General features: G+C 44.5%; 1 protein-coding gene across 1 annotated transcript; it reads right to left on the reverse strand.

Annotated features, from left to right (window-relative positions):
- Nucleotides 1–6,514: 6,514 nt before the first annotated feature.
- On the reverse strand, nt 6,515–25,360 carry LOC106611358 (potassium channel subfamily K member 2). Its single transcript, XM_014211513.2, has 7 exons — nt 25,143–25,360; nt 24,810–24,900; nt 19,773–19,890; nt 18,920–19,080; nt 15,424–15,610; nt 14,512–14,651; nt 6,515–7,309 (listed from the first exon to the last, which is right to left on the reverse strand). The coding sequence occupies exons 1-7, from the start codon at nt 25,238–25,240 to the stop codon at nt 6,965–6,967; spliced, it is 1,140 nt and encodes a 379-aa protein (XP_014066988.1). The 5' UTR covers nt 25,241–25,360; the 3' UTR covers nt 6,515–6,964.
- Nucleotides 25,361–25,614: the final 254 nt, after the last annotated feature.

Genomic DNA, 25,614 nt, shown 5'->3' on the forward strand with positions numbered 1-25,614 from the left:
TCCGCTCTCATCATCAGATTAAAGTGATAGTCCACCCTGAAACAAAACCCTGTCACAACTTATCATACCTCAAAGAAATATGGTCTAGAGTCCATATCCCATGCTATCTGTTGTGTAGATACGGTAACAGGAGAAATATGCAGGCTTCATACCAATGAAGGGCAAAGTTGGGCAGGCACCATCTGATTCCATTATATTTTGAGGTGAACTATCGTTGTAAAATGATAATGAAGCAACCATGACATACTCATCCACATGAAACGTCAGTTATGTTGTCTAATTGAACAAAACCACTGTCCAGTTGGACCACACGTCATATCAATAGAAGTCATGGCTGGCAAGTGTTTTCGAATGAGGCAGTAAACAGAAGAATTGAGAATAATGTATATTTTCAAGTCATTAGATATATCAAAAAGAAAGAAATCAGTTACATAGTATATAGACTTGTTCTACAGACATTTTTTTCAGAATGAACGTTTATCTCTGGATGACAAAGTCTGGGCCAAACAGCCAGAGCACCAACAGTGTAGAATTGTCCCAAATAAAACAAAGATTAACAATCGTAAAAGACTTAACATATCTGTTGTTGTATTTGCAGAATACAGTCCATGCATTGAGTTAATAACAGTTCATACATGTTAATTAATAGCCATCAGTAACCCATGTTAGAGTCAAAGCTAATGATACTGTAATAATAGCCAGACATGGGCCAAATACACATTTCATATGCGCTTGATTTAGTTTGTCTGGCCCTAGCCCAATAATGGACTATAAGGAGCCTAACGTTCCTCCTTATAGTCCAAGGACCTTTCATGTTCTGTTTAAAGGGCGAATTGTCTCTGGAAGCCAAAACAACCAAATACTCCATCTAAATGTGAATCGATTCTCAATTGCGGTACAGTTCTGGAAATAATAAAGCCAGCTACATTCATATCACATCAAAATAATTTCACAAAAATGCAAAATATACACTTACTGCTGGTTTTAACACAGTTGCAGCCGACAGTATTTTTCATTGACAACACGTTTATGGTGTCTGTCTTCCGTTTCGACAAAGGTGTTCGGAGAAGCAGATCGCTAATAAGCACAGGTAGTCAACTCTGTTTTCCATAAACAAGCGCTGTAACATGGATATAAGGCTGTGCGGGAACCCTAACCCTATAAAAGGTGTGTAGTAATTTAACCTTTCGTTTTTTGACAATTATTTCTCACTGTTATGAAAACTTCTTGACTTATGTTTCCAAAACCGTAACACAAGCAATTAATGTTAACGTTTAGAGCAACTGTTGGGCCTCTTAACAAAACTCTTCCTGCCAGAAGATACTATTGTAAATAGGCGCTAAAGCTAGTTAGCGTCTATGAAAGGACTAGTCCAGCCCAATGGAACCAATGGAATAGTCCCAAGTGCAAACTCTGCATGCTAGCCATGATAAATCAAATGCACCTCAAGTATTTGGAACAAAACAAATGCATATTGGACCCAGGCCTGACAGTAACACAGACAGAGAAAAGGCAAAGACAGACAGACCAAGCCACTACTATGGCACTGCCGTGGACACAACAAGCAACACATCGTCAGGACCTGAATGACCTAAACGTTCTGTTGTACTTCTCCCCAGGCTTGTAAAGACCATGGCTGTGTCCTAAATCTTGCCTACTACTTACTAAAACTACATACCGTGTACTAATACTAGTAATACATACTATTAAGAACATGCTGTTTAGTAAAAACATATGCAGTAAGCAACAAATAACATACTGAGAAGACTTGTTCCCCGCCATTTGTTCATTTTAGTAGCGAGCGTCCTCTATTATTCTGATTACCAGCTGTTGTCAAACACACGTGAGTCGCAAAATACTATTCTCTTCCTCACTAATGAAAAGACGAAATTAGTATGACATCCTGGCATTTATTAAAGCATACTCATTTTTCGAAATCTCAAATACTATAAAACGTTCTATTTCCTCATACCCAAAAAGCATACTACAGTATTTACAATGCAAGTATGGGTATTCAGACACGACCCATGTTATTACAGTACTTTACTGTTCTCTATCCCCTAACCACTCCTCTATAGATGCACTCTCAATTTGACCCTGCTTCTCACAGCAGGAAATGGGAATTATGTGGATTGCAATTAATGGACATTTTTGTACGGGTTGATACATTTTTCGTTAGGGCAAATCAAGTCTGACATTTTAAAGTAGAAATTCCAAACTTTAGACCTTAAACCTTGAATATACTATAATTAGCATTTCCTGCTGCACAGGAAAATGATCAGCAACATCAGACCAATCAAATTATGATAGCAGGTCTGTATATCTCTCTACTACCTAATAACTAATGGTGTTCAGTCAGAGATAGTAGCGCTCTCTGAAATGATCGTTTTTGTGTCAGGGATTTCACATACAGGATCTATTCCAATATCCACTTTAGCATCTAGCCTACCACTTATTAAGCTTGCATTCTAGGTGGGATGCAAGTGTGGACATTGGAACGGTAGCCGTGGTTTCACACTGGTGCTAATGAATACAACACAGCTCTGTGGACTGCGCGCCAGACAGGCAGCAACATCGCTAGAAAGAGAACAGTTACAGTTTATCTCCGCATAACGACGATACGAAAGCCTTCATCGTGAAAGAGTTAGTTGTGAAAACAATACAAATTTTGTAACTTTAAATACAGGCGGTAAAATAAAAGTGCATGTTGAATGGCAGGTGTACACAGAGTGTGTGAGAGAGAACCCTCAGGTGTGTGTGTGTGTTTGTGAGTGTGCGTGTAATGCTGAATGACTTCATGTGTTGGTGTGTTTTGCCTGTAAAAAACTGTGTTTCATCAGCTCTTTGTCCGTTTGTAACGTTTCAAGTAACATTCAAAGTCATCTGGCCTGTGTATCCGTCTGCAACACATCCAATTCAATGTAACAGAGTTCATCCCTGTACGGCGAACCCGGGACTCAAACCCACAACAACACTTATGCACTCAAGTCAACAGTGTTACTGACAGAGCAAGAAGCTCACTAGCTTGTCACTCTGCGAGCGACAGTTGACTAGATCCCCCTGGCGGGTGACGTCACTGCGCGATGGCTAGCTCTCACTAGCTAGTTCACATCGGCTAGGTCAAACCCCTCCTCCTCCTCCTCCTCCTCCTCAAATACCCCACTATGGTTTCAATCAAACATACCATAGACTGAACATAAAAAGGTCTGCTATAAGATAATATATCATATGAAAAGACAGATAGTAATGTGATGACAAATAAATCATAATTGGATATGCTGAGACGAGCGGTGGCTGAGAGCTAGCTGAGACATTGAATAGATTGATGAACCATGTGGATCTACTTCCTCCACCTCCTTACGGAGGAAGACTTGATATAGAGATCTGATTTTACAGTCTGAACACAGCAGGTATCTTAACAGTCAACCGCCACATGCTCATCTTAGGGCGGCAGGTAGCCTTGCGGTTAGAGCGTTGAGCCAGTAACTGAACGGTTGCAACACAGCTCTGTGGACTGCGCCAGACAGGCAGCAACATCGCTAGTAAGAGAACAGTTACAGTTTATCTCCGCATAACGATGATACGAAAGCCTTCATCGTGAAAGAGTTAGCTGTGAAAACGCAAGGCACTTGCTCAAGGGTTTATGTTGATTATGGCAGACCCTGGCTGTTAGCCCACTGTCTGAGGGTGTCTCAGGAAAATTTGGGATATGCAAAAAACACATTTCCAATTAATATACACTTGTACATGTGTGAAATAGGACAAATATAAGCACCCACCAAATTCAAATAATTTTTATCTCCTTCAGATTTGGCATTAGCTCTGAATACGACAACATAATGTTGAACTGAACTGTCGATTTAGGAAATGTGTTGAAGCAAGGCAGCCATTTTTTGTCATCATGGCGAGGGTGAGTTTTGGTCACATTGATGTTGTATATACTGTAGTAGGACATTTTAACAACGCAAATAATCGGCACATATGTCAAAAGACATAAGCCTCGTTTTTTTCAATATTAAAATGTCTGTCCTGAAACAGTCCTAGTGGAGTGGAGCATCCATTTGTTGCTCCAAACTCCCAGCATCCCTAGAACAGCCCAGAGGACTACATTTGCTGCTCCAAACTCCCAGCATCCCTAGAGCAGCCCAGAGGACTACAATTATTGCTCCAAACTCCAAGCATCCCTAGAGCAGCCCAGAGGACTACATTTGTTGCTCCAAACTCCCAGCATTCCTAGAGCAGCCCAGAGGACTACATTTGCTGCTACAAACTCCCAGCATCCCTAGAGCAGCCCAGAGGACTACATTTGCTGCTCCAAACTCCCAGCATCCCTAAAACAGCTCGGAGGAATATATTTGCTACTCCAAACTCCCAGCATCCCGAGAGCAGCCCAGAGGACTACATTTGCTGCTCCAAACTCCCAGCATTCCTAGAGCAGCCCAGAGGACTACATTTGCTGCTCCAAAGTCCCAGCATCCCTAGAGCAGCCCAGAGGACTACATTTGCTGCTCCAAACTCCCAGCATCCCTAGAGCAGCCCAGAGGACTACATTTGCTGCTCCAAACTCCCAGCATCCCTAAAACAGCTCGGAGGAATACATTTGCTACTCCAAACTCCCAGCATCCCTAAAACAGCTCGGAGGAATACATTTGCTGCTCCAAACTCCCAGCATCCCTAGAGGAGCTCGAAGGATTACAGCCACTTAGTTATACAGACAAACTGTCTCGTTGTTTTAAATGACAAGAGTGAGCGTTATGATCGAAAAGAGAAAGTATTGTCTGTTCATTCACGTGGTAGAAAAGGACTAAGGCTCCTTCAGTAGAAAAAAACCTGAGCGGTCCGGTTCTGGTTAACAGTCAGGGAAAGGTTCCCTCTTGGAACCCTTTAGAACTCTATAGAACCTAACCATACTCTGACTCAAGGCATAGAGACAAACTCACTAATACTCACTAATATTCCTCATACAGTGAGGGAAAAAAGTATTTGATCCCCTGCTGATTTTGTACATTTGCCCACTGACAAAGAAATGATCAGTCTATAATTTTAATGGTAGATTTATTTGAACAGTGAGAGACAGAATAACAACAAAAAAATCAAGAAAAACGCACGTCAAAAATGTTATAAAAAAATGTTATAAATTGATTTGCATTTTAATGAGGGAAATAAGTATTTGACCCCCTCTCAATCAGAAAGATTTCTGGCTCCCAGGTGTCTTTTATACAGGTAACGAGCTGAGATTAGGAGCACACTCTTAAAGGGAGTGCTCCTAATCTCAGTTTGTTACCTGTATAAAAGACACCTGTCCACAGAAGCAATCAATCAATCAGATTCCAAACTCTCCACCATGGCCAAGACCAAGGAGCTCTCCAAGGATGTCAGGGACAAGATTGTAGACCTACACAAGGCTGGAATGGGCTACAAGACCATCGCCAAGCAGCTTGGTGAGAAGGTGACAACAGTTGGTGCGATTATTCGCAAATGGAAGAAACACAAAAGAACTGTCAATATCCCTCGGCCTGGGGCTCCATGCAAGATCTCACCTCATGGAGTTGCAATGATAATGAGAACAGTGAGGAATCAGCCTAGAACTACATGGCAGCTGGGACCATAGTCACCAAGAAAACAATTGGTAACACACTATGCCGTGAAGGACTGAAATCCTGCAGTGCCCGCAAGGTCCCCCTGCTCAAGAAAGCACATATACATGCCCGTCTGAAGTTTGCCAATGAACATCTGAATGATTCAGAGGACAACTGGGTGAAAGTGTTGTGGTCAGATGAGACCAAAATGGAGCTCTTTGGCATCAACTCAACTCGCCGTGTTTGGAGGAGGAGGAATGCTGCCTATGACCCCAAGAACACCATCCCCACCGTCAAACATGGAGGTGGAAACATTATGCTTTGGGGGTGGTTTTCTGCTAAGGGGACAGGACAACTTCACCGCATCAAAGGGACGATGGACGGGGCCATGTACCGTCAAATCTTGGGTGAGAACCTCCTTCCCTCAGCCAGAGCATTGAAAATGGGTCGTGGATGGGTATTCCAGCATGACAATGACCCAAAACACGCGGCCAAGGCAACAAAGGAGTGGCTCAAGAAGATGCACATTAAGATCCTGGAGTGGCCTAGCCAGTCTCCAAACCTTAATCCCAGAGAAAATCTGTGGAGGGAGCTGAAGGTTCGAGTTGCCAAACATCAGCCTCGAAACCTTAATGACTTGGAGAAGATCTGCAAAGAAGAGTGGGACAAAATCCCTCCTGAGATGTGTGCAAACCTGGTGGCCAACTACAAGAAACGTCTGACCTCTGTGATTGCCAACAAGGGTTTTGCCACCAAGTACTAAGTCATGTTTTGCAGAGGGGTCAAATACTTATTTCCCTCATTAAAATGCAAATCATTTTATAACATTTTTGACATGTGTTTTTCTGGATTTATTTTTTGTTATTCTGTCTCTCACTGTTCAAATAAACCTACCATTAAAATTATAGACTGATCATTTCTTTGTCAGTGGGCAAACGTACAAAATCAGCAGGGGATCAAATACTTTTTTCCCTCACTGTACATCGGCAACATAATAAATTGTATACATAAACTAAGGCTATGTCCTATTTGATACCCAATTTTCTATATAGTGGACTGCTTTTGACCATAACCCTATGAGGTTATGGCCATTAAGTAGAACACTATACAGGGAATAGGATGACAATTCAGATTTGCCCTGACCTTACTCCCCAAACGTGACTCTTCTATTCAGATACATTAAGATCTGTTCACAGTTCACAATTCATGTTGTTATTCGGTTGTAGTTCAAAATCAAAATACTTCATAATTTATTCATAGTGTTATATTGTTATATAGTCCGTCATAAGGGCAGGTGTTTATCAACGACATCATCCAGTTTGTGCTGAAAGATGGCTGCCATTGGTTGTTGTAACCAGGTGGGCGTGGCTTGTGCTGAAGCAGAGTCAGAGGTGAAAGGTTGTGAACTCTACTTGAGGTGTAATAGCAATGTCACCTCTCTTAGGGTCCACCTCCTTCCCATTTAGGAACAGACTTCCATTTTTGGTAACAGGCGGGGATACCGTCTCCTCCCAATCCAATTCATTGGTGAAGTTGACGGACATCTTCCTTTTTGGTGGGGTGAGCTCGGGGTCAGAGTTTAGGCCCAGCTCAGATGACATTTTGCTTTTGATTGATGCGGCTCGCTGGAACTTGTCGTAGACCTCGACGCTGAGGCGACGCCTAGTCTCCTTGAACTCTGCCGAGACGTTAGCCGTCCACTCTGCTGCGTGAGCCCTGATCTCCCCTACCTAGAGGGAGAGACATAAGGGAGAGGGTGGAGAGGAGGGGGAGAGATAAGGGGAAAAGGAGGGGGGAGAGATGAGGGGGAAAGGAGAGGGAGAGGGGGGAGAGATGAAGGGGAAAGGAGAGGGAGAGGAAGGGAAGAGATGATGGGGGAGAGGAGGGGGAGAGATGAGGGGGAGAGGAGGGGGAGAGAGAGAGAGAGAGAGAGAGAATCGAACCCAGGGTTGTGGGTTCGATTCCCACGGGGGGCCAGCACAGGAAAAATTATGAAATTAAATGTATGCATTCACTACTGTAAGTCACTCTGGATAAGAGCGTCTGCTAAATGACTAAAAATGTACATGTAAAATGAGATGAGGGGGAGAGGAGGGGGGACAGAGAGAGAGAGAGGCGGGCGAGAGAGAGAAATGCTGTGTGAGACTGTGCTGTTCTCATCATATCCAGGAAGACATGTGAAAAAGATGAAGCTGTAGTTGATAACAGACGTTTTAAGGGCTCCTGTTCTGCTACTTTTTTTTAACATAATGTCTCCGGCATCATTTCCTATGACCGAAAATGGCTTCTGGACATCAGAACAGCGACCACTAACCTTGATTTGGATTCAAATGTCTACTTCAACGAGTCGGCAGCTCTGGACGTTCTGCTTACTCCTGACTAGGCCCTAATTATCGGGACTCTAAAGAGGAAGCGTCGGTAAAAAAAAAGGCAGGTGAGGCGACCTCCTAACGAGATTGTGTTGGCGAACAAATATACTGCCATTGCCCTCTGTTCTGTTGGCGAATGTGCAGTCACTGGAGAACAAACTGGATGAACTCAGTTCGAGACTTTCCTATCAACCTGAAGAACTGTATTCTATCTTTCTTGGAGTCTTGGCTGAACAAGGACATGGTTAATATGTATGGAGAATATACGGTGCATTCGTAAAATATTCAGACCCCTTCCCTTTTTCCACATTTCCATGATTCCGTAAGACAGAGTATGTTACAGTCCCTGATGTCTCTCTGGAAGGAGATCCTCGCCCTGAACTCATCTACGTTATTGTTAAGAGACTGAACATTTACTTGGAAGCGGTGGATGGTGTGCACACCTCCTCAGTCGAACTAGAAGTCCACAACGAATACCTCTTCTCCGCTGGCGGTGTCTTGGAGCAGCCTCTGGGCTAAGTTCAATTGCCCTGGGGGGTACGAACAAAGGATCCAATTCGGGAAAGTCGTATTCCTGGTCGTAATGCTGGTTAGTTACCGCTGCTCTGATTTCCAAAAGTTATTCCCTGCTGTATGTAATAACACAAAAAATGTTCTGGGCTAATAATGTAAGAAATAACACACAAAAAATTCTAAATACTGCAAAGTTGCTTAGGAGCTAGAAGCAGAGCTGCCATGTCTGTCAGCACCATCTTACTAGCACAGACTGGGATATGATCCGGGATTCATTCAATAACATTGAGGAGTTTACCACATTAGTCACCAACTTCATTAATAAGTGCATTGACAATGTCCCCCCCCCCACAGTGACCGCACATACATAACCCAATCAGAAGCCATGGATTACAGGCAACTTCTGCCCTGAGCTAAAGACAAGAGCTGCCGTTTTCAGGGAGTGGGACACTAATCCGGAGGCCTATAAGAAATCCCGCTATGGCCTATGACGAGCCATCAAACAGGCAAACTGTCAATCCAGGATTAAGATCGAATCCTACTATGCCAGCTCTGATGCACGTCGGATGTGCCAGGACCTGCAAACTATCACGGATTACAAAGGGAAACCCAACTGCAAGCTACCCAGTGATGTGAGCCTACCAGACGAGCTAAATGCCTTCTATGCTCACTTCAAGGCAGGCAACACTTAACCATGCATGAGAGCGCCAGCTGTTCTGGACGACCGTGTGATCTCGCACTCCATAGCCGATGTGAGTAAGACCTTTAAACAGGTTAACATTCACAATGGAATGGATTACCAGATGCTTACTCAGAGCACGCACTGAACAGTTGGCAAGTGTCTTCACTGTCATTTTCAACCACTCCCTGACCATGTCTGTAATCCCTACATGTTTCAAGCAGACCACCCTAGTCCATGTGCCCAAGAACGCCAAGGTGACCTGGCTAAATGACTATCGCCCTGTAGCACTCACGTCTGTAGCCATGAAATGCTTTGAAAGTCATGGCTCACATCAATACCATCATCCCAGACACCCTGGACCCACTTCAATTCGCATACTGCCCCAACAGATGACAAAATCTATATTGCACTCCACACTGCCCTCTCTGACCTGGATAAGAGAAACACCTATGTGAGAAGGTTTTTAATTGGCTACAGATCAGCGTTCAACACCATAGTCCCCTCCAAGCTCAGAACCCTGGAACTGAACACTCCCCTCTGCAACTGGATCCGGAACTTCCTGACGGTCACCCCCAGATGGTGAGGGTAGGCAACAACACATCCGCCTCGCTGACCTACAACAAGGGGGGCCCCTAAGGGGTGCGTGCTTAGTCCCCTCCTGTACTTCCTGTTCACAAACGACTGTGTGTGGCTGCGCACAACTTCAACACCATCATTAAGTTTGTTGACTTCATGACGGTGGTAGGCCTGATCACCAACGACGATGAGACAGCCTATAGGGAGAAGGTCAGAGACCTGGCTGGACAACAACCTTTCCTTCAGCGTCAGCAAGACAAAGGAGCTGATCGTGGACTACAGGAAACGGAGGGCCGAGCACACCCCCATCCACAGGGCTATAGTGGAGGGTATTGAGAGCTTCAAGTTCCTCGGTGTCCACATGGTCCACAAACACCAACACAATGCCTTATTTTCAGGAGGCTGAAAAGATTTGTCATGGGCCCTCAGATCCTCAAAAAGTTCTACAGCTGCACCATTGAGAGCATCTTGACTAGCTACATCCCTGCTGGGTATGGCAACAGCTTGGCATACGTCCGCAAGGCACTACAGAGGGTAATGCGTATGGCCCAGTACATCACTGGGGCTGTGCTCCCTGCCATCCAGGACCTCTATACCAGGCAGTGTCAGAGGAAGACCCCAGAAATTGTCAAAGACTACCGATGCACCAAGTCTGGAACCAGCAGGACCCTGAACAGCTTCTATCTCCAAGCTATAAGACTGCTAAATAGTGTTGGGTTCTGAGAATATGAAATGTTACTTATTCATGTCACTGATGGAGGGCTAAGTTTGAGGATCTACACCAGTAGTTAAGGGTTGTAGGAGGAAGGTAGATGGTGGGTGCAACTAAGCTTGGAATGTGTTGAGTGCAGGGAAGCGATTACATGTGGCAGGCATTGATAAGGGGAGACGGGTGGAGATCTTACAAACTAACAATGTCACTGAGGGAGAGAGGGTCATGTATAACGTTTACATTATGTCAGGATAGGTTATTGTTAGCCATCAGGGATCTTATGGGAGGAGAAGAGACACAGTCTGTTATCAATAACCATAACAGCCTTGAGTTGGGGAGGAGTGAGCACTTTGGGGTAGAGGTCAGGTCAGATGAAGTGAGGAAGAACAGATATCACTAAGGTTTTGTCTAGCAACAGGGATGCATTGGCTGTGCGGTTGTGGAGGAGGAGACTCAGCCTACTGTTTACTATCTATCCTGTTGCCTAGTCACTTTATCACTACCTATATATACATACAGTATCTACCTAAATGACCTCGTACCCCTGCACATAGACTCGGTACAGGTACCCTGTGTATATAGCCTAGTTATCATTACTCATTGTGTATTTATTCCTTGTGTTATAATTTTTTTACATATTTTTTTTGTATTTTACCCCTCTTTTTCTCCCCAGTTTAAATTTTGTCTCATCGCTGCAACTCCCCAACAGGCTCAGGAGGCAAAGGTCGAGTCATGCGTCCATCCGAAACATGCCCCGCCAAACCGCACTTCTTAACACCCGCCCGCTTAACCCAGAAGCCAGCCGCACCAATGTGTCGGAGGAAAACACCATTCACCTGACGACCGAGGTCAGCCTGCAGGCGCCCGGCCCATCACAAGGAGTCGAGGTCAGCCTGCAGGCGCCCGGCCCATCACAAGGAGTCAAGGTCAGCCTGCAGGCGCCCGGCCCATCACAAGGAGTCGAGGTCAGCCTGCAGGCGCCCGCCAGAAGGAGTCGAGGTCAGCCACAAGGAGTCGAGATCAGCCTGCAGGCGCCCGCCAGAAGGAGTTGAGGTCAGCCACAAGGAGTCGAGATCAGCCTGCAGCCGCCCGGCCCACCACAAGGAGTCGAGGTCAGCCTGCAGGCGCCCGGCCCACCACAAGGAGTCGAGGTCAGCCTGCAGGCGCCCGCCACAAGGAGTCGAGATCAGCCTGCAGGCGCCCAGCCCGCCACAAGGAGTCGAGATCAGCCTGCAGGCGCCCAGCCCGCCACAAGGAGTCGAGGTCAGCCTGCAGGCGCCCGCCACAAGGAGTCGAGGTCAGCCTGCAGGCGCCCGGCCCACCACAAGGAGTCGAGGTCAGCCTGCAGGCGCCCGCCACAAGGAGTCGAGATCAGCCTGCAGGCGCCCAGCCCGCCACAAGGAGTCGAGGTCAGCCTGCAGGCGCCCGACCCGCCACAAGGAGTCGAGGTCAGCCTGCAGGCGCCCGCCACAAGGAGTCGAGATCAGCCTGCAGGCGCCCGGCCCGCCACAAGGAGTCGAGGTCAGCCTGCAGGCGCCCGGCCCGCCACAAGGAGTCGAGGTCAGCCTGCAGCCGCCCTGCCCACCACAAGGAGTTGCTAGAGCACTATGAGCAAAGTAAAGCCCCCCCGGCCAAACCCTCCCCTAACACTGGGCCAATTGTGCGCCACCCTATGGGACTCCCGATCACGGCCTATCGTGATACAGCTCGGGATTGAACCCGGGTCTGTAGTGACGCCTCTAGCACTGCAATACAGTGCCTTAGACCACTGAACCACTTGTGAGGTCCTCTATTATTTCTCAAGTTTTCTCTCTGCATTGTTGGGAAGGCCCACAAGTAAGCATTTCACTGTTAGCATGTGACAAATAAAAATCTTATTTAAATTTGATTTGACCTCAATTACTGTACATGCATGTTCTATTAAAGCTGCGCTGGAATCACACACAACTGTACTGACTGCATGGGGTAAATGTTGACTGCATGTTGGACATGTCACGCTGCACACACACACACACACACACACACACACACACACACACCATTATCAAAACGTGTAATATCTTCTTTGGTTTAGTTGTTGTCAAACATAGAGGAGAGTTATTGATAAAGTATTGATTGATTGATATATTGATATACAGTATATACCGTATATTGTATAATATACTCAGGGCGAACAAGACTTGAAAAAGAGAGATGAGGGATCGCTGGACTAGCAAGCTGCAGACAGGGCTGCAAGGCTCAAAGAACGTTTCAGGATAAGATGTAAATGTGATTGGCCTAATCAGATCTCTAGTGTAGTTCCTCTTTGCTGAGCTGGCGCAGGGGCTTGCTCTGCCTTGCAGTTTAAATACAGTTCTTCACATGTAAGGAAGAGAGGGGGATGGGAGGAATAGGGGGAAAGAGATATAAACAGGAGAGGAGTAGGAGGAATGGAAGACACAGATATAAACAGGAGAGGAATAGGAGGACTGGGGGAAAGAGATATAAACAGGAGAGGAATAGGAGGACTGGGGGAAAGAGATATAAACAGGAGAGGAGTAGGAGGAATGGGGGGAAGAGATAAAGGAGATGAGGAGGAATGGGGGAAAGAGATATAAACAGGAGAGGAATAGGAGGACTGGGGGAAAGAGATATAAACAGGAGAGGAATAGGAGGACTGGGGGAAAGAGATATAAACAGGAGAGGAATAGGAGGACTGGGGGAAAGAGATATAAACAGGAGAGGAGTAGGAGGAATGGGGGGAAGAGATATAAACAGGAGATGAATGGGGGAAAGAGATATAAACAGGAGAGGAATAGGAGGACTGGAAGACACAGATATAAACAGGAGAGGAATAGGAGGACTGGGGGAAAGAGATATAAACAGGAGAGGAATAGGAGGAATGGGGGAAAGAGATATAAACAGGAGAGGAATAGGAGGACTGGGGGGAAAGAGATATAAACAGGAGAGGAATAGGAGGACTGGGGGGAAAGAGATATAAACAGGAGAGGAATAGGAGGACTGGGGGGAAAGAGATATAAACAGGAGAGGAATAGGAGGAATGGGGGAAAGAGATAAAAACAGGAGAGGAGGTGTGGGAGCGGTGGTTTGGGTGGTGTTCACTCAGAGAGCTGTTTAAGTGTAGAAGGTCTGTTATTCTAATCTATTGTACAGTCACTGTTTGAGTTTGGGTGGTAACTATCACAGTATACTGTATGGTCTACTCTATCACTGTTGTGTTGCATTACTGGTGCCTCTCTGGTTCTTAATGAGATAATAAGACCAGAGCCCATTAGATTGTAGAGTGAGACAAGAGAGGAGAAAGTGACACTTATTAACTTGATACACTTACATTCTCTCTCACTCTGTCTCTCTCTCTCTGTGTTTCTCTCTCGCTCTCTGTCTTTCTCTCTCTCTCTCTTCTGTCTCTCTCTGTCGCTCTCTCTCGCCCTCCTCCCCTTTTCTCTACCCCCTCTCTCTCTCTTTGTCTCTCTCTCTTCTGTCTCTCACTCTGTCTTTCTCTCTTTCTCTCTCTTCCTCCTCCTCCCCCCCTCTCTCTTCCCCCTGTCTCTCTCTCTCTCTCTATTCCTCCTCCCCTCTCTCTTCCTCTCTCTCCCTCTCTCTTCTTCCCTCTCTCTATATATCTGTCTCTCTCTTCCTCCTCCCCTCTCTCTCTTCCTCTCTCTATATATCTCTTCTTTCTCTCTCTCTCTCTTCCTCCTCCCCTCTCTCTCTCTCTCTCTTCCCCTCTCTCTATATATATATCGGTCTCTCTCTTCTTTCTCTCTCTCTCTCTTCCTCCTCCCCATATGTTGGGTTGTTGTGTGGAGAGTGTCCCTGGAAAGGCTCACAGCAATCAGAAGATATACTATAGATAGTTGATTAGAAGGAATAATGGTTACCCAGGGGGCAGAAGTTTGTAGTATGTATGTAATGTGAATTCTATGCTATTCTCTGTGTGTGTGTGTGTGTGTCTGTGTGTGTGTCTGTGTGTGTGTGTGTGTGTGTGTGTGTGTGTGTGTGTGTGTGTGTGTGTGTGTGTGTGTGTGTGTGTGTGTGTGTCAGAGAGAGAGAGAGAAAGAAAGAGAGTGAGATACGTACCTCTTCTTTGGTCTTCTTAGAGATGACTCTGAGCCAGTCTCCTATCATGCTGAGAACAGCAGCGAAGTACGCCAGTCCCACCAGGATCCAGAACCACACCACAGGCTTGTAGTAGTCCAGATACTCTATCTCTGAACCACCTGGAGAGGACACACACACACACGAACGCACACACACACACGAACGCACACACACACACACACACACACACACACACACACACACACACACACACACACACACACACACACACACACACACACATGCACGCACACACAAACACGTACACACACACATATACGCACACACAGAAACACACACAGAAACACACACACACATTAGGTATTGTAACCTGACCCCTTATTTTCTCTCTCTATCTCTCCGGATGACCAGCTCCTTGTTCTAGTTCTGAGCAGTACATTCTATATGATAGTGCCCTATCTTAATTTGACCCTGCTTCTCACAGCAGGAAAATAATCCTGCAGCAACAGGAAATGTGAATTATTATGTGGATTATATTTCATGGACATTTTTTGTAGGGGTTGATACATTTTTCGTCACAGCTTTGAGTACACTACAATTTGCATTCCTGCTGTTGTGATCAAATGAAAATAGCAGATCTGTATGTTCTGTTCACTTTCCCTGAGTGATTGGTTAACGTGTGACCGAGACTGATAGCTGCACCTCACTCTAGGATTCAATCATCTCTTCTATACTCTAACTCACTTCATGCGACTGCTGCGACCTTTAACTAGTCTTTAAAAGAGATTTTCCTCTTAATGAGACAAACCTGTATAAATAAAGGTTAAATGAAAAAGTGTGTTCGTGTGAGCGTACGAACGTGTACTTAAGCATACGCATTTAAAGTTAGGACTTGGCCTGTATCGAATTATTACCTTCGTAAACATTTACCTGCGACAAAGTCCCCGAAACCAATGGTTGTCAAGGTGATGACTACAAAGTAGAGGGACTCCAGGGCACTCCAGCCCTCAATGTGTTTAAAGATGGCCGCCGGCAGCGCCACGAAGAGCAGACAGCCGAACAGGATGAAGAGAACGGTGGAGATGACACGAATCTTGGTCTGACTAACATCCCACTGCTACAGAGAGAGGGGGGAGGGAGGGAGATAGATTATTAATCTTATCTAACCATTATTCCAGCTAAGTTGACACCACATTTCTCATGTACAGCAATGACCTTAGGAAGAGTTGCAGAGTTAGCCAACTGGAGTCTGGGGATGATTAGGAGGTGGCCACGAGGGATGGTATGATTGGCAGATAGGGGCTACAATATTCTGGCTGGAAACACCCCTCTTCCAGTTATTCCTGGCAATACTAAAGTGCTGTGGTGTCAAACTCATTTTGCCCCACGGGCCGCATTTGAAAATTGTCTGTCATTTTGGAATTTTCTTTCTAGCTTTCATTTCCTGTACTAATGTGTTATCATTTACACACTGTGTCATGTTCCCTTTGTTTTAGTATGCTGCCTCCATAAAATAAAAAAAATCCTTGAAAGAATAATTATTCTCCTCCTTGACTATACATTTTCGTCAATTCTTACTTTCGCCACTAGATGGCGATCAGACAATTTCTGGGGGTTTCTACTCCCTAAGTTGTTGACTGTTTTTGTGTTTGCCAGTTAGCTAGCAGTGCTCCGCTGTTAGCAGCCAATGGCTAGTCGTTTCTTACTGCTGATAAGAATGAATGATTTACATAATTTTTTCCAGTCATTACTGAATTATTTAATGTAACAAATCAAACATTAAACCTCGTAAACAATTAATTTAGACCAGTGGTCACCAACCAGTCGGTTGATCGTGAAAGGTATTTTTAGTCGATCGCCAAACATTTCTGTATAAAAAACAACGATAAAGGCTAAGTCTGGAGGTACAAACTGTGCCTTCCCGGCGGGCCCGGAGAGCAAATCAAGTGCACTATAGGCCTGCCGCTGGCCAATCAGATGGCTCAGATGACTGTGTCTGCAGTATCGTAGCTGTGAGATTTCTAATCGTGAGATTTCTAAAGGTTTAAAACCCCGACTAGAGAGAGACTGTCAACGAATACAGCAAAGAGCTGCTGTTTTTATGAGTGAGTTTAAGTTCTTACTCAGCACTGTCAACACTTTGTATTCAACACTTTAATAGGCTATTAAAATGCACATTCTCCCTACTTCCACTCAGCGCTACAACCAACACTGCAGCATTAATGAATGATAGGAAAGTGTATCTATAGGCTTGTGTTGTTATTATTAGCTGCTTGGGTCTTTTTTAATATCCAGGAATATTTGACTTTCTCTGTTCATAGGAGTAACAACATGAATTTGTGCATGAGGCATGAATTAATACAGTGCGACTTGAGTGTCGCTATCAGTTGGAAGACAGTGTCCCTTTTTGGTCAGTGTCAGCTGAGACTGACCATCAGATGCAGACACCATCAGCCCAGTAAATGATTTAAATGTATGCTCACTCAGCTGAGCCTCACAAGTAATACAACAACCGTTGTGATCACATAACATACCTCCCCCAAAAAATATTAGAATTTTTTTTTAATGGTCCAAACAACAATGCATTGGCAGGGCAATTCAAGCAAATTCAATATACACTAATAATGTATTATACCGTACTGAACAAACCTCATTGCTTCAGTACTGTTTTTAATAGGTTCATGTTGCATAGGCTTTGGTTTTTAAGCAAATTTATAAACACATTTTTAAACAAATTTGAGTTTCTTCAAAGTAGCCACATTTTGCCTTGATGACAGCTTTGCACACCCTTGGCATTCTCTCAACCAGCTTCACCTGGAATGTTTTTCTAATAGTCTTGAAGGAGTTCCTAAATATGCTGAGCACTTGTTGGCTGCTTTTCCTTAACTCTGCTATCCAGCTCATCCCAAACCATCTCAATTGGATTGAGGTCGGGTGATTGTGGAGGCCAGGTCATCTGATGCAGCACTCCATCACTCTCCTTCTTGGTCAAATAGTACTTACACAGTCTGGAGGTGTGTTGGGTCATTGTCCTGTTGAAAAACAAATGATAGTCCTACTAAGCGCCAACCAGATGGGATGACGTATCGCTGCAGAATGCTGTGGAAGCCATGCTGGTTAAGTGTGCCTTGAATTCTAAATAAATCACTGACAGTGTCACCAGTAAAGCACCCCCACACCATCACACCACCTCCTCCATGCTTCATGGTGGGAACCACACAGCGTCTCACCTACTCAGCGTCTCACAAAGACACGTCGGTTGCAACCAAAAATCTCAAATTTGGACTCATCAGACCAAAGGCCAGATTTCCACTGGTCTAATGTCCATTGTTCGTGTTTCTTGGCCCAAGCAAGTCTCTTCTTCTTATTGGTGTACTTTAGTAGTGGTTTCTTTGCAGCAATTCGACCATGCAGGCCTAATTCACACAATCTCCTCTGAACAATTGATGTTGAGATGTGTCTGTTACTTGATCTCTGTGAAGCATTTATTTGGGCTGCAATTTCAGAGGCTGGTAACTCTAATAAACTTATCCTCTGCAGCAGAGGTAACTCTGGGTCTTCCTTTCCTGTGGCGGTCCTCATGAGAGCCAGTTTCATCATAGCGCTTGATAGTTTTTGCGACTGCACTTGAAGAAACTTTCAAAGTTCTTGAAATTCTCCGGATTGACTGACATTCATGTCTTAACGTAATGATAGACTGTCGTTTCTCTTTGCTTATTTGAGCTGTTGTTGTCATAATATTGACTTGGTCTTTTACCAAATAGGGCTATCTCCTGTATACCACCCCTATCTTGTCACAACACAACTGATTGGCTCTAACGCATTAAGAAGGAAAGAAATTCCACAAATTGAAATGCATTCCAGGTGACTACCTCATGAAGCCGGTTGAGAGAATGCCAAGAGTGTGCAAAGCTGTCATCAAGGCAAAGGGTGGCTACTTTGAAGAATTTTAAAATATACAATATATTTTGATTTGTTTAACACTAGTTTGGTTACTACATGATTCCAGATGTGTTATTTCATACTTTTGATGTCTTCAATATTATTCTACAATGTAGAAAATAGTAAAAATAAAGAAAAACCCTTGAATGAATAGGTGTGTCCAAACGTTTGACTGGTACTGTATATATATAATAATAAGAATTATGATACATTTTTTGTTGTTGTTGTGATATATATTTTTTTGCTCAAACCACCCGCAGACTGGATTGGAAGCCTGGTGGGCCATATGTTTGACACTGCTGTTGCTAACTGTAATGAAGTAATGGATAGTCCTTTCAAAACCTCCATCTGGGATACGACTGATAGACAGGCCTCTACTCTCCTGGGATAGAGAAGTAATTAAGATTGGCCATACACACACACACACACACACACACACACACACACACACACACACACATACACATCCTCTACATGGACTCACCACAAACATCTTCTCAACCCTGGCGGTGGCCTTCCCAAAGATGGTTCCCAGTTGGTCTCCTACTCCAGCCAGCAGGAAGCCAAACAGAGGGATCCCCAAAATGGCATAGATGATACAGAAGATACGCCCTCCCTCCGTATGGGGGGAAATGTTCCCAAATCCTGGAGAGACAGAAGAAATGAGGCATCTTTAAAAGACTGTGCAGCTGAAATATTGTATCTATGTTCTACTTCCTTGTTATTCTACTAGTTATTTGATTGTTTAGTTCTTTGTCACTTAAATGTTTTCTTCAACCCTAATGCAGTAATTCTGTCTGGAAATGAAATCACTCATTCTATTGCAGCATTGCTTCCTTTGGGAACAAGTGAATGTAATTTCCCTTTATTAGGAGGAAGACAAGGCAATAATAATATTCATTAGCTACAGCGGTCTATGTGCTAGGTTTACACTATTCACCCGCTTTCTCTTTTGTCTATCTCTTTCCTTTGCTTTCTTCCCTGTGTCCTTAGGGTGGGTCACCAACCAATTAGTCCTAAACTTTAAGCAGCTCTCCACCTCTCCCTACCTCTCTCTCCCTCCATCCCTCCACCTCTTGTTAGAGGCCCCACCCAGGCTTTTGAAGTGCAACTAAATCCCAGGTCCTTGGGGAGTGAAGGGAGAACAGAGAGATAATAGGAAGGATAGAATCATGAAGATTGATTTACAGAAGAACGTTGTAATGACGACTGCACTGAGAGGGTAAATGAGATGTTGGACACACGCACACGAGCACACGCACAACACACACACACACACACACACACACACACACACACACACACACACACACACACACACACACACACACCCTTACCGATGGTAGTGATGACGGTTCCAGCGAAGAAGAAGGAGGAGCTTAGGTCCCAGAGGCTGCTGTGATTGGTCAGAGTCCCGGCTGGGTTCACCCCTGAACGGATCGCTGACACCACTTGCTGTGGATGAAACACACACATAGACCATGTCTGAATACCTGTACTTAGTTCTAAATAGTAGGTTGACTGGGTACACAGAAATACAGTTGAAGTCAGAAGTTTACATACACTTAGGTTGGAGTCATTAAAACTCGTTTTTCATCCACTCCACAAATTTCTTGTTAACAAACTATAGTTTTGGCAAGTTGGTTAGGACATCTACTTTGTGCATGGCACAAGTAATTTTTCCAACAATTGTTTACAGACAGATTATTTCACTTATAATTCACTGTATCACAATTCCAGTGGGTCAGAAGTTTACATACACTATACAGAGCTTGGAAAAGGGCTTTAGAAGCTTCTGATTGGAAAATTGACATCATTTGAGTCAATTGGAGGTGTACCCGTGGATGTATTTCAAGGCCTACCTTCAAACTCAGTGCCTCTTTGCTTGACATCATGGGAAAATCAAAAGAAATCAGACAAGACCTCAGAAAAAAATGGTAGACCTCCACAAGTCTGGCTCATCCTTGGGAGTAATGTCCAAATGCCTGAAGGTACCACGTTCATCTGTACAAACAATAGTATGCAAGTATAAACAACATGGGACCACCCAGCCGTCAAACCGCTCAGGAAGGAGACGTGTTCTGTCTCCTAGAGATGAACTTACTTTGGTGCAAAAACTGCAAAAACTGCAAATCAATCCCAGAACAACAGCAAAGGACCTTGTGAAGATGCTGGACAAAACAGTTACAAAAGTATCTATATCCAGAGTAAAATGAGTTCTATATTGGCATAACCTGAAAGGCCGCTCAGCAAGGAAGAAGCCACTGCTCCATAACCACCATAAAAAAGCCAGACTACGGTTTTCAACTGCACATGGGGACAAAGATTGTACTTTTTGGAGAAAATGTCCTCTGGTCTAATGAAACAAAAATAGAACTGTTTGGCCATAATGACCATCGTTATGTTTGGAGGAAAAAGGGGGAGGCTTGCAAGCCGAAGAACACCATCCCAACCATGAAGCACGGGGGTGGCAGCATCATGTTGTGGGGGTGCTTTGCTGCAGGAGAGACTGGTGCACTTCATAAAATAGATGGCATCATAGGGACGGAAAATTATGTGGATATATTGAAGCAACATCTCAAGACATCAGTCAGGAAGTTAAAGCTTGGTCACAAATGGATCTTCCAAATGGACAATGACCCCAAGCATACTTCCAAAGTTGTGGCAAAATGGCTTAAGGACATTAAAGACAAGGTATTGGAGTGGCCATCACAAAGTCCTGACCTCAATCCTATAGAAAACTTGTGGGCAAAACTGAAAAAGCGTGTGTGAGCAAGGAGGCCTACAAACCATACTCAATTACACCAGCTCTGTCAGGAGGAATGGGCCAAAATTCACCCAACTTATTGTGGGAAGCTTGTGGAAAGCTACCTGAAATGTTTGACCCAAGTTAAACAATTTAAAGGCAATGCTACCAAATACTAATTGAGTGTATTTAAACTTCTGACCCACTGGGAATGTGATGAAAGAAATAAAAGCTGAAATATATCATTTTCTCTACTATTATTCTGACATTTCACATTCTTAAAATAAACTGGTAATCCTAACTGATTTTTACTAGGATTAAATGTCAGGAATTGTGAAAAACTGAGTTTAAATGTATTTGGCTAAGGTGTATGTAAACTTCAAACGTCAACTGTATGTTTCGTAGTATGTACAATTTCAAAATTCTAATATGCTTTATGTTGGTGCTGACATCTTCAGGACAGGAATACCGGTTTACTTAACGGAGGAATAAACACACATGTTCATCATTGGTGTTTCAACCAGAACGGGGGAAAATGCACTTTATTTATTTTCGCACATGCGCAGTCATACATCTCTCATAGGGCATGACTGTACCAGTGTAAGAACACAATTCAACAACATATTAGTCCACATGCCAACACCCCCACTTGCTCTTATACTGTACAAGTCGTATTCAACCTAACTTTATCAACACATTTAGCTTACAGTTATTCATCTCACAAATGTCAGTTTATATTCCAAACATGTAACCCAAGAATTTTGTGCCATGTGTGAATATCATAGCACCCATGACATCCATCATCATTTTCATCACTTACAGTGTTAAGATAGTAAAGTCTATCGTACTCCTTGATGTCAAAAGTGGTACCGTTCTTGTGGATGAGCTTGTTACACCCCTGTCGAAAGTTGACTGAAGCTCCGTTGGCTGTCGCTGCTTTAACAGAGAAAATGTCCTGTGGAAACGACGGCACGTACAGCGCCTTCGTCAGCGTTGTTTTTACCCGACGACCCGTGTTGTCTCTCAGGTAAACCTCCGCTGCACCTCTCCTCTCCGCGACACCATTCGTTCTTGTTCCGTCAGCCAGCTCCACGGAATGTTTTTCCGGTTTGAAAGTCTCGTCAAACTCCTTAAACTTCCCGATGTCCGTGACTATATGTGACGTTGCTCCCGTATCAACCATCAGCCCTTTCTGTTTCAGTCCACTAACCTGACAGTCACTTATTCTGAATGCAAATGTGTGGCTTTCAGCATCTGTTGCTTGTTTCACATTGTCTCTTCTTTTTCGTCTGCAATTTGCGTCAGTATGAGTGGATCTCTTGCAAAAACTACACCACTGTCTCCGTTCTTTGCGCTCTCCAGTAACGGTACATTCCCGGGCCTTGTGCCCTTTCTGGCCACAGTTGAAGCAGGTTATCTCGGTCCCTTTATCTCTCCCTCTTGGCCAGCTAACTTTAATGTTACTTGCCTTCATCACGTTGTCGTCAGTGGAAATGGCGCTAAACTTCTCGGTGCTTTCATAGCTCCTCAACTTGGTTTTGAACTTGCCAAAAGTTGTCGGCTCGTCACTCTGCGTAATGTGGATGGCAAACGGCTTAAATGATTCGGGCAAACCTTTCAGAATCATTGCAATCAACAGCCCATCACTTAAAGTCTCTTCAGCATTTCTCAGTGCTGTAATAGCCGTCTCAGCACGAATGATATAGTCCGTAACACTTTCGTCAGCGGCTTTCTGAAGAGAAGTTAGTTCAGTGTAGAGGCTAATCACACGTGGCTTCCCTTTACCTGCATAATGTTCCCTCAATATCTTTAACGCTTTTCTCCCATCATCTGCTGCTTCTCTCATTATCAGGGAAAGACTTTTATCATCCAAAACCTGTATCAATTCGGCGTAGGCTTCTTCATTTTTCTCTCCGTCTTCTTCATCTTCATCCACGCTCAATATGGCGGCCTTTAGCCCAAGCAAACGCAAGTGCCCCAAAAACTTTGTCTCCCATAACTCGTAGTTTTTTTCATCTCCGTCGAAATATAATCTATTCCATCGGCTTCCATGTTCCCTCCTGGGCCCATAACCTGTTGGTGCTGACATCTTCAGGACAGGAATACCGGTTTACTTAACGGAGGAATAAACACACATGTTCATCATTGGTGTTTCAACCAGAACGGGGGAAAATGCACTTTATTTATTTTCGCACATGCGCAGTCATACATCTCTCATAGGGCATGACTGTACCAGTGTAAGAACACAATTCAACAACATATTAGTCCACATGCCAACACTTTAAATGCCCAGATACTCATTTCAGTCGAATTTGCTACATGCTAATGAGGAAGAGAATCCTCTTATCAGACCCATGTGTGTATGATAATCACCTGAGAGACGCACCATACCAAAATGAACAAAGGGCGGGAAACAAACACATCAGAAACAGAACCCAGACAGCTGGGGGCTGGAGAAGTGGTGGGACATCAGAAACACTCAAGCATAGCCAGTAACAGCTAGTTACAGCAGCAACAGAAATGGCAGCAAGAGACACCAGCGTATGCGTGCGCATTACATCCGGCATCGAGGAAGCATGTGTAGAACCGGTCAACTTAAATAGGCCGCATGGAAGTAGAGTGTGTATCCAAATGGTGCAATATCTGCTGATGTGATCAGCCGAGGCCACCATACTCGGGTTTCCCTTCGGTACTTGCTTCGCTTTATAAATTTTTATTAAACAGTATGTTCTAAATATCTGTAGTACGATTAGTACACACTATGTACTTGTAATAAGTACTTGGAAAGACAGATTTCGGACATGGCCATACACACACACACACACACACACACACACACACACACACACACACACACACACACACACACACACACACACACACACACACACACACACACACGACTTCAGTATTTTGTCCTGGTTCTTGCCTGTTCTTTAACGAGTAGACCAATATCTAGACAAGAGGTTTTCAACAGCAGAAGAAAACAGTAAAACCTGTGTGTTGTGATGGTCTAATGGCTCTACTGGACATAAGCAGAGAAGGGAGGACCAAATGACTGCTGGTTGCTTTATGTCACCTCTGTCAGACTGTGAGAAGAGTTAAAGCTGAGAACAACCTCGCCTCTGTCTAAGAGGAACTCTGACTCATCCTTGTGGCACACTGGTAGTTCCTATCTCATTATAACATTGAATAGATTGGTAGTGCAGCTGTTCGACCCTGTGTGCCCCAGTCTCATTAATGGGATGACCAGGGAGTAGGCTCATTCCCTGACCAATTCAGCCTGCCACCATGTACAGTACATCTGTTACCACGGTCAGTGAGGTCACTCCAAGACCCAGAGTGGTTTTTAGTCCTTTTTAATCAACTTATTTATTTCCTGAAGCCACACTGTTACATCAGTGTGTGTTAAAACGTTAACATTTTGGAATTCACCACGCAAATCAGCACCAACGGCAGCAGAGAGACATTCTCAGTGAGTCACTCTGGCAATTAACATGATAAACACACACACACACACACACACACACACACACACACACACACACACACACACACACACACACACACACACACACACACACACGGACACACACACGGACACACACACAAGCAGTAACAATGGTACCTTGACCAGTTCCTCCAGTTGGCTGTGGTTTACACAGGAGTGTGTAGAGAGGAAGTCTAGTTTCTGAGTCAGGATGGCCAGGCGCTGAGCACTGGAGAGAGAGAGAGGAGGAAGACAGGGTTACAAAGAGATAAAGGAGGGATAGAGAGAGAGAGTGAGAGAGAGAGAGAGAGAGAGAAAGGAGGAAGACAGGGTTACAAAGAGATAAAGGAGGGATGGAGAGAGAGAGAGAGAGAGAGAGCGATTGTGTGCAGGGAGAAGGAGCGATATATACGAGAAAGAGGGAGAGAGATGGAGAGAGAGAGCGAGAGAGAGAGAGAGAATGATAAATACCTCTCATGGGGTTGTTCTAGGGCCTTGAAGACGGCAGCTCCGACAACCAGGTAGAGAACTACCAGGAGGAAAATGGCCGACACTGTCTTCCACTTCATCACCGTGGCGATGGCCTTACACTCCTCTGTAGGGCTCAGTGTGATTGACTTGGCGGAGAAGGAGCGGCGGGGCTTGCTGCTGTGAGTGGCGGATTTGGGGTCCACTAGGTCAGGTGCTGCCACTATTTGGGGGACGGGGAGAAGAGATTATTAGTTGATTGATAGTGTATTTTAAAGTATCTTCTTTCATTTCCTGTCAACAAACTCAGATAGATCATACTTTAAATGAAGTTTCATTGATATGACATCTTCAAAACCATGCCTTAAAGGGAAGTAGAAATTAGACGGAGCCCATGTGTGTCCATGCTGTGCTGTGGCTGGTGAGTAATTCTTGTGTGTGTTTTCTCTATGCTTCTGTGTTGTATAGGTCTGAC

The sequence above is a fragment of the Salmo salar genome, chromosome ssa09, assembly GCF_905237065.1.
Source record: "Salmo salar chromosome ssa09, Ssal_v3.1, whole genome shotgun sequence".
Classification (NCBI taxonomy): domain Eukaryota; kingdom Metazoa; phylum Chordata; class Actinopteri; order Salmoniformes; family Salmonidae; genus Salmo; species Salmo salar.

What these genes read in the sequence shown, in the direction of transcription:
- LOC106611358 (XM_014211513.2), bottom strand. Translation starts at nt 25,240, where the DNA reads ATGAAGTGGAAGACAGTGTCGGCCATTTTCCTCCTGGTAGTTCTCTAC. An exon ending in TTTCGGGGACTTTGTCGCAG is followed by an intron (nt 14,652 to 15,423) that starts GTAAATGTTTAC and finishes TGTCCTCTCCAG; the next exon opens with GTGGTTCAGAGATAGAGTAT. An exon ending in CTAAGAAGACCAAAGAAGAG is followed by an intron (nt 7,310 to 14,511) that starts GTACGTATCTCA and finishes CTCTCCCTCTAG; the next exon opens with GTAGGGGAGATCAGGGCTCA.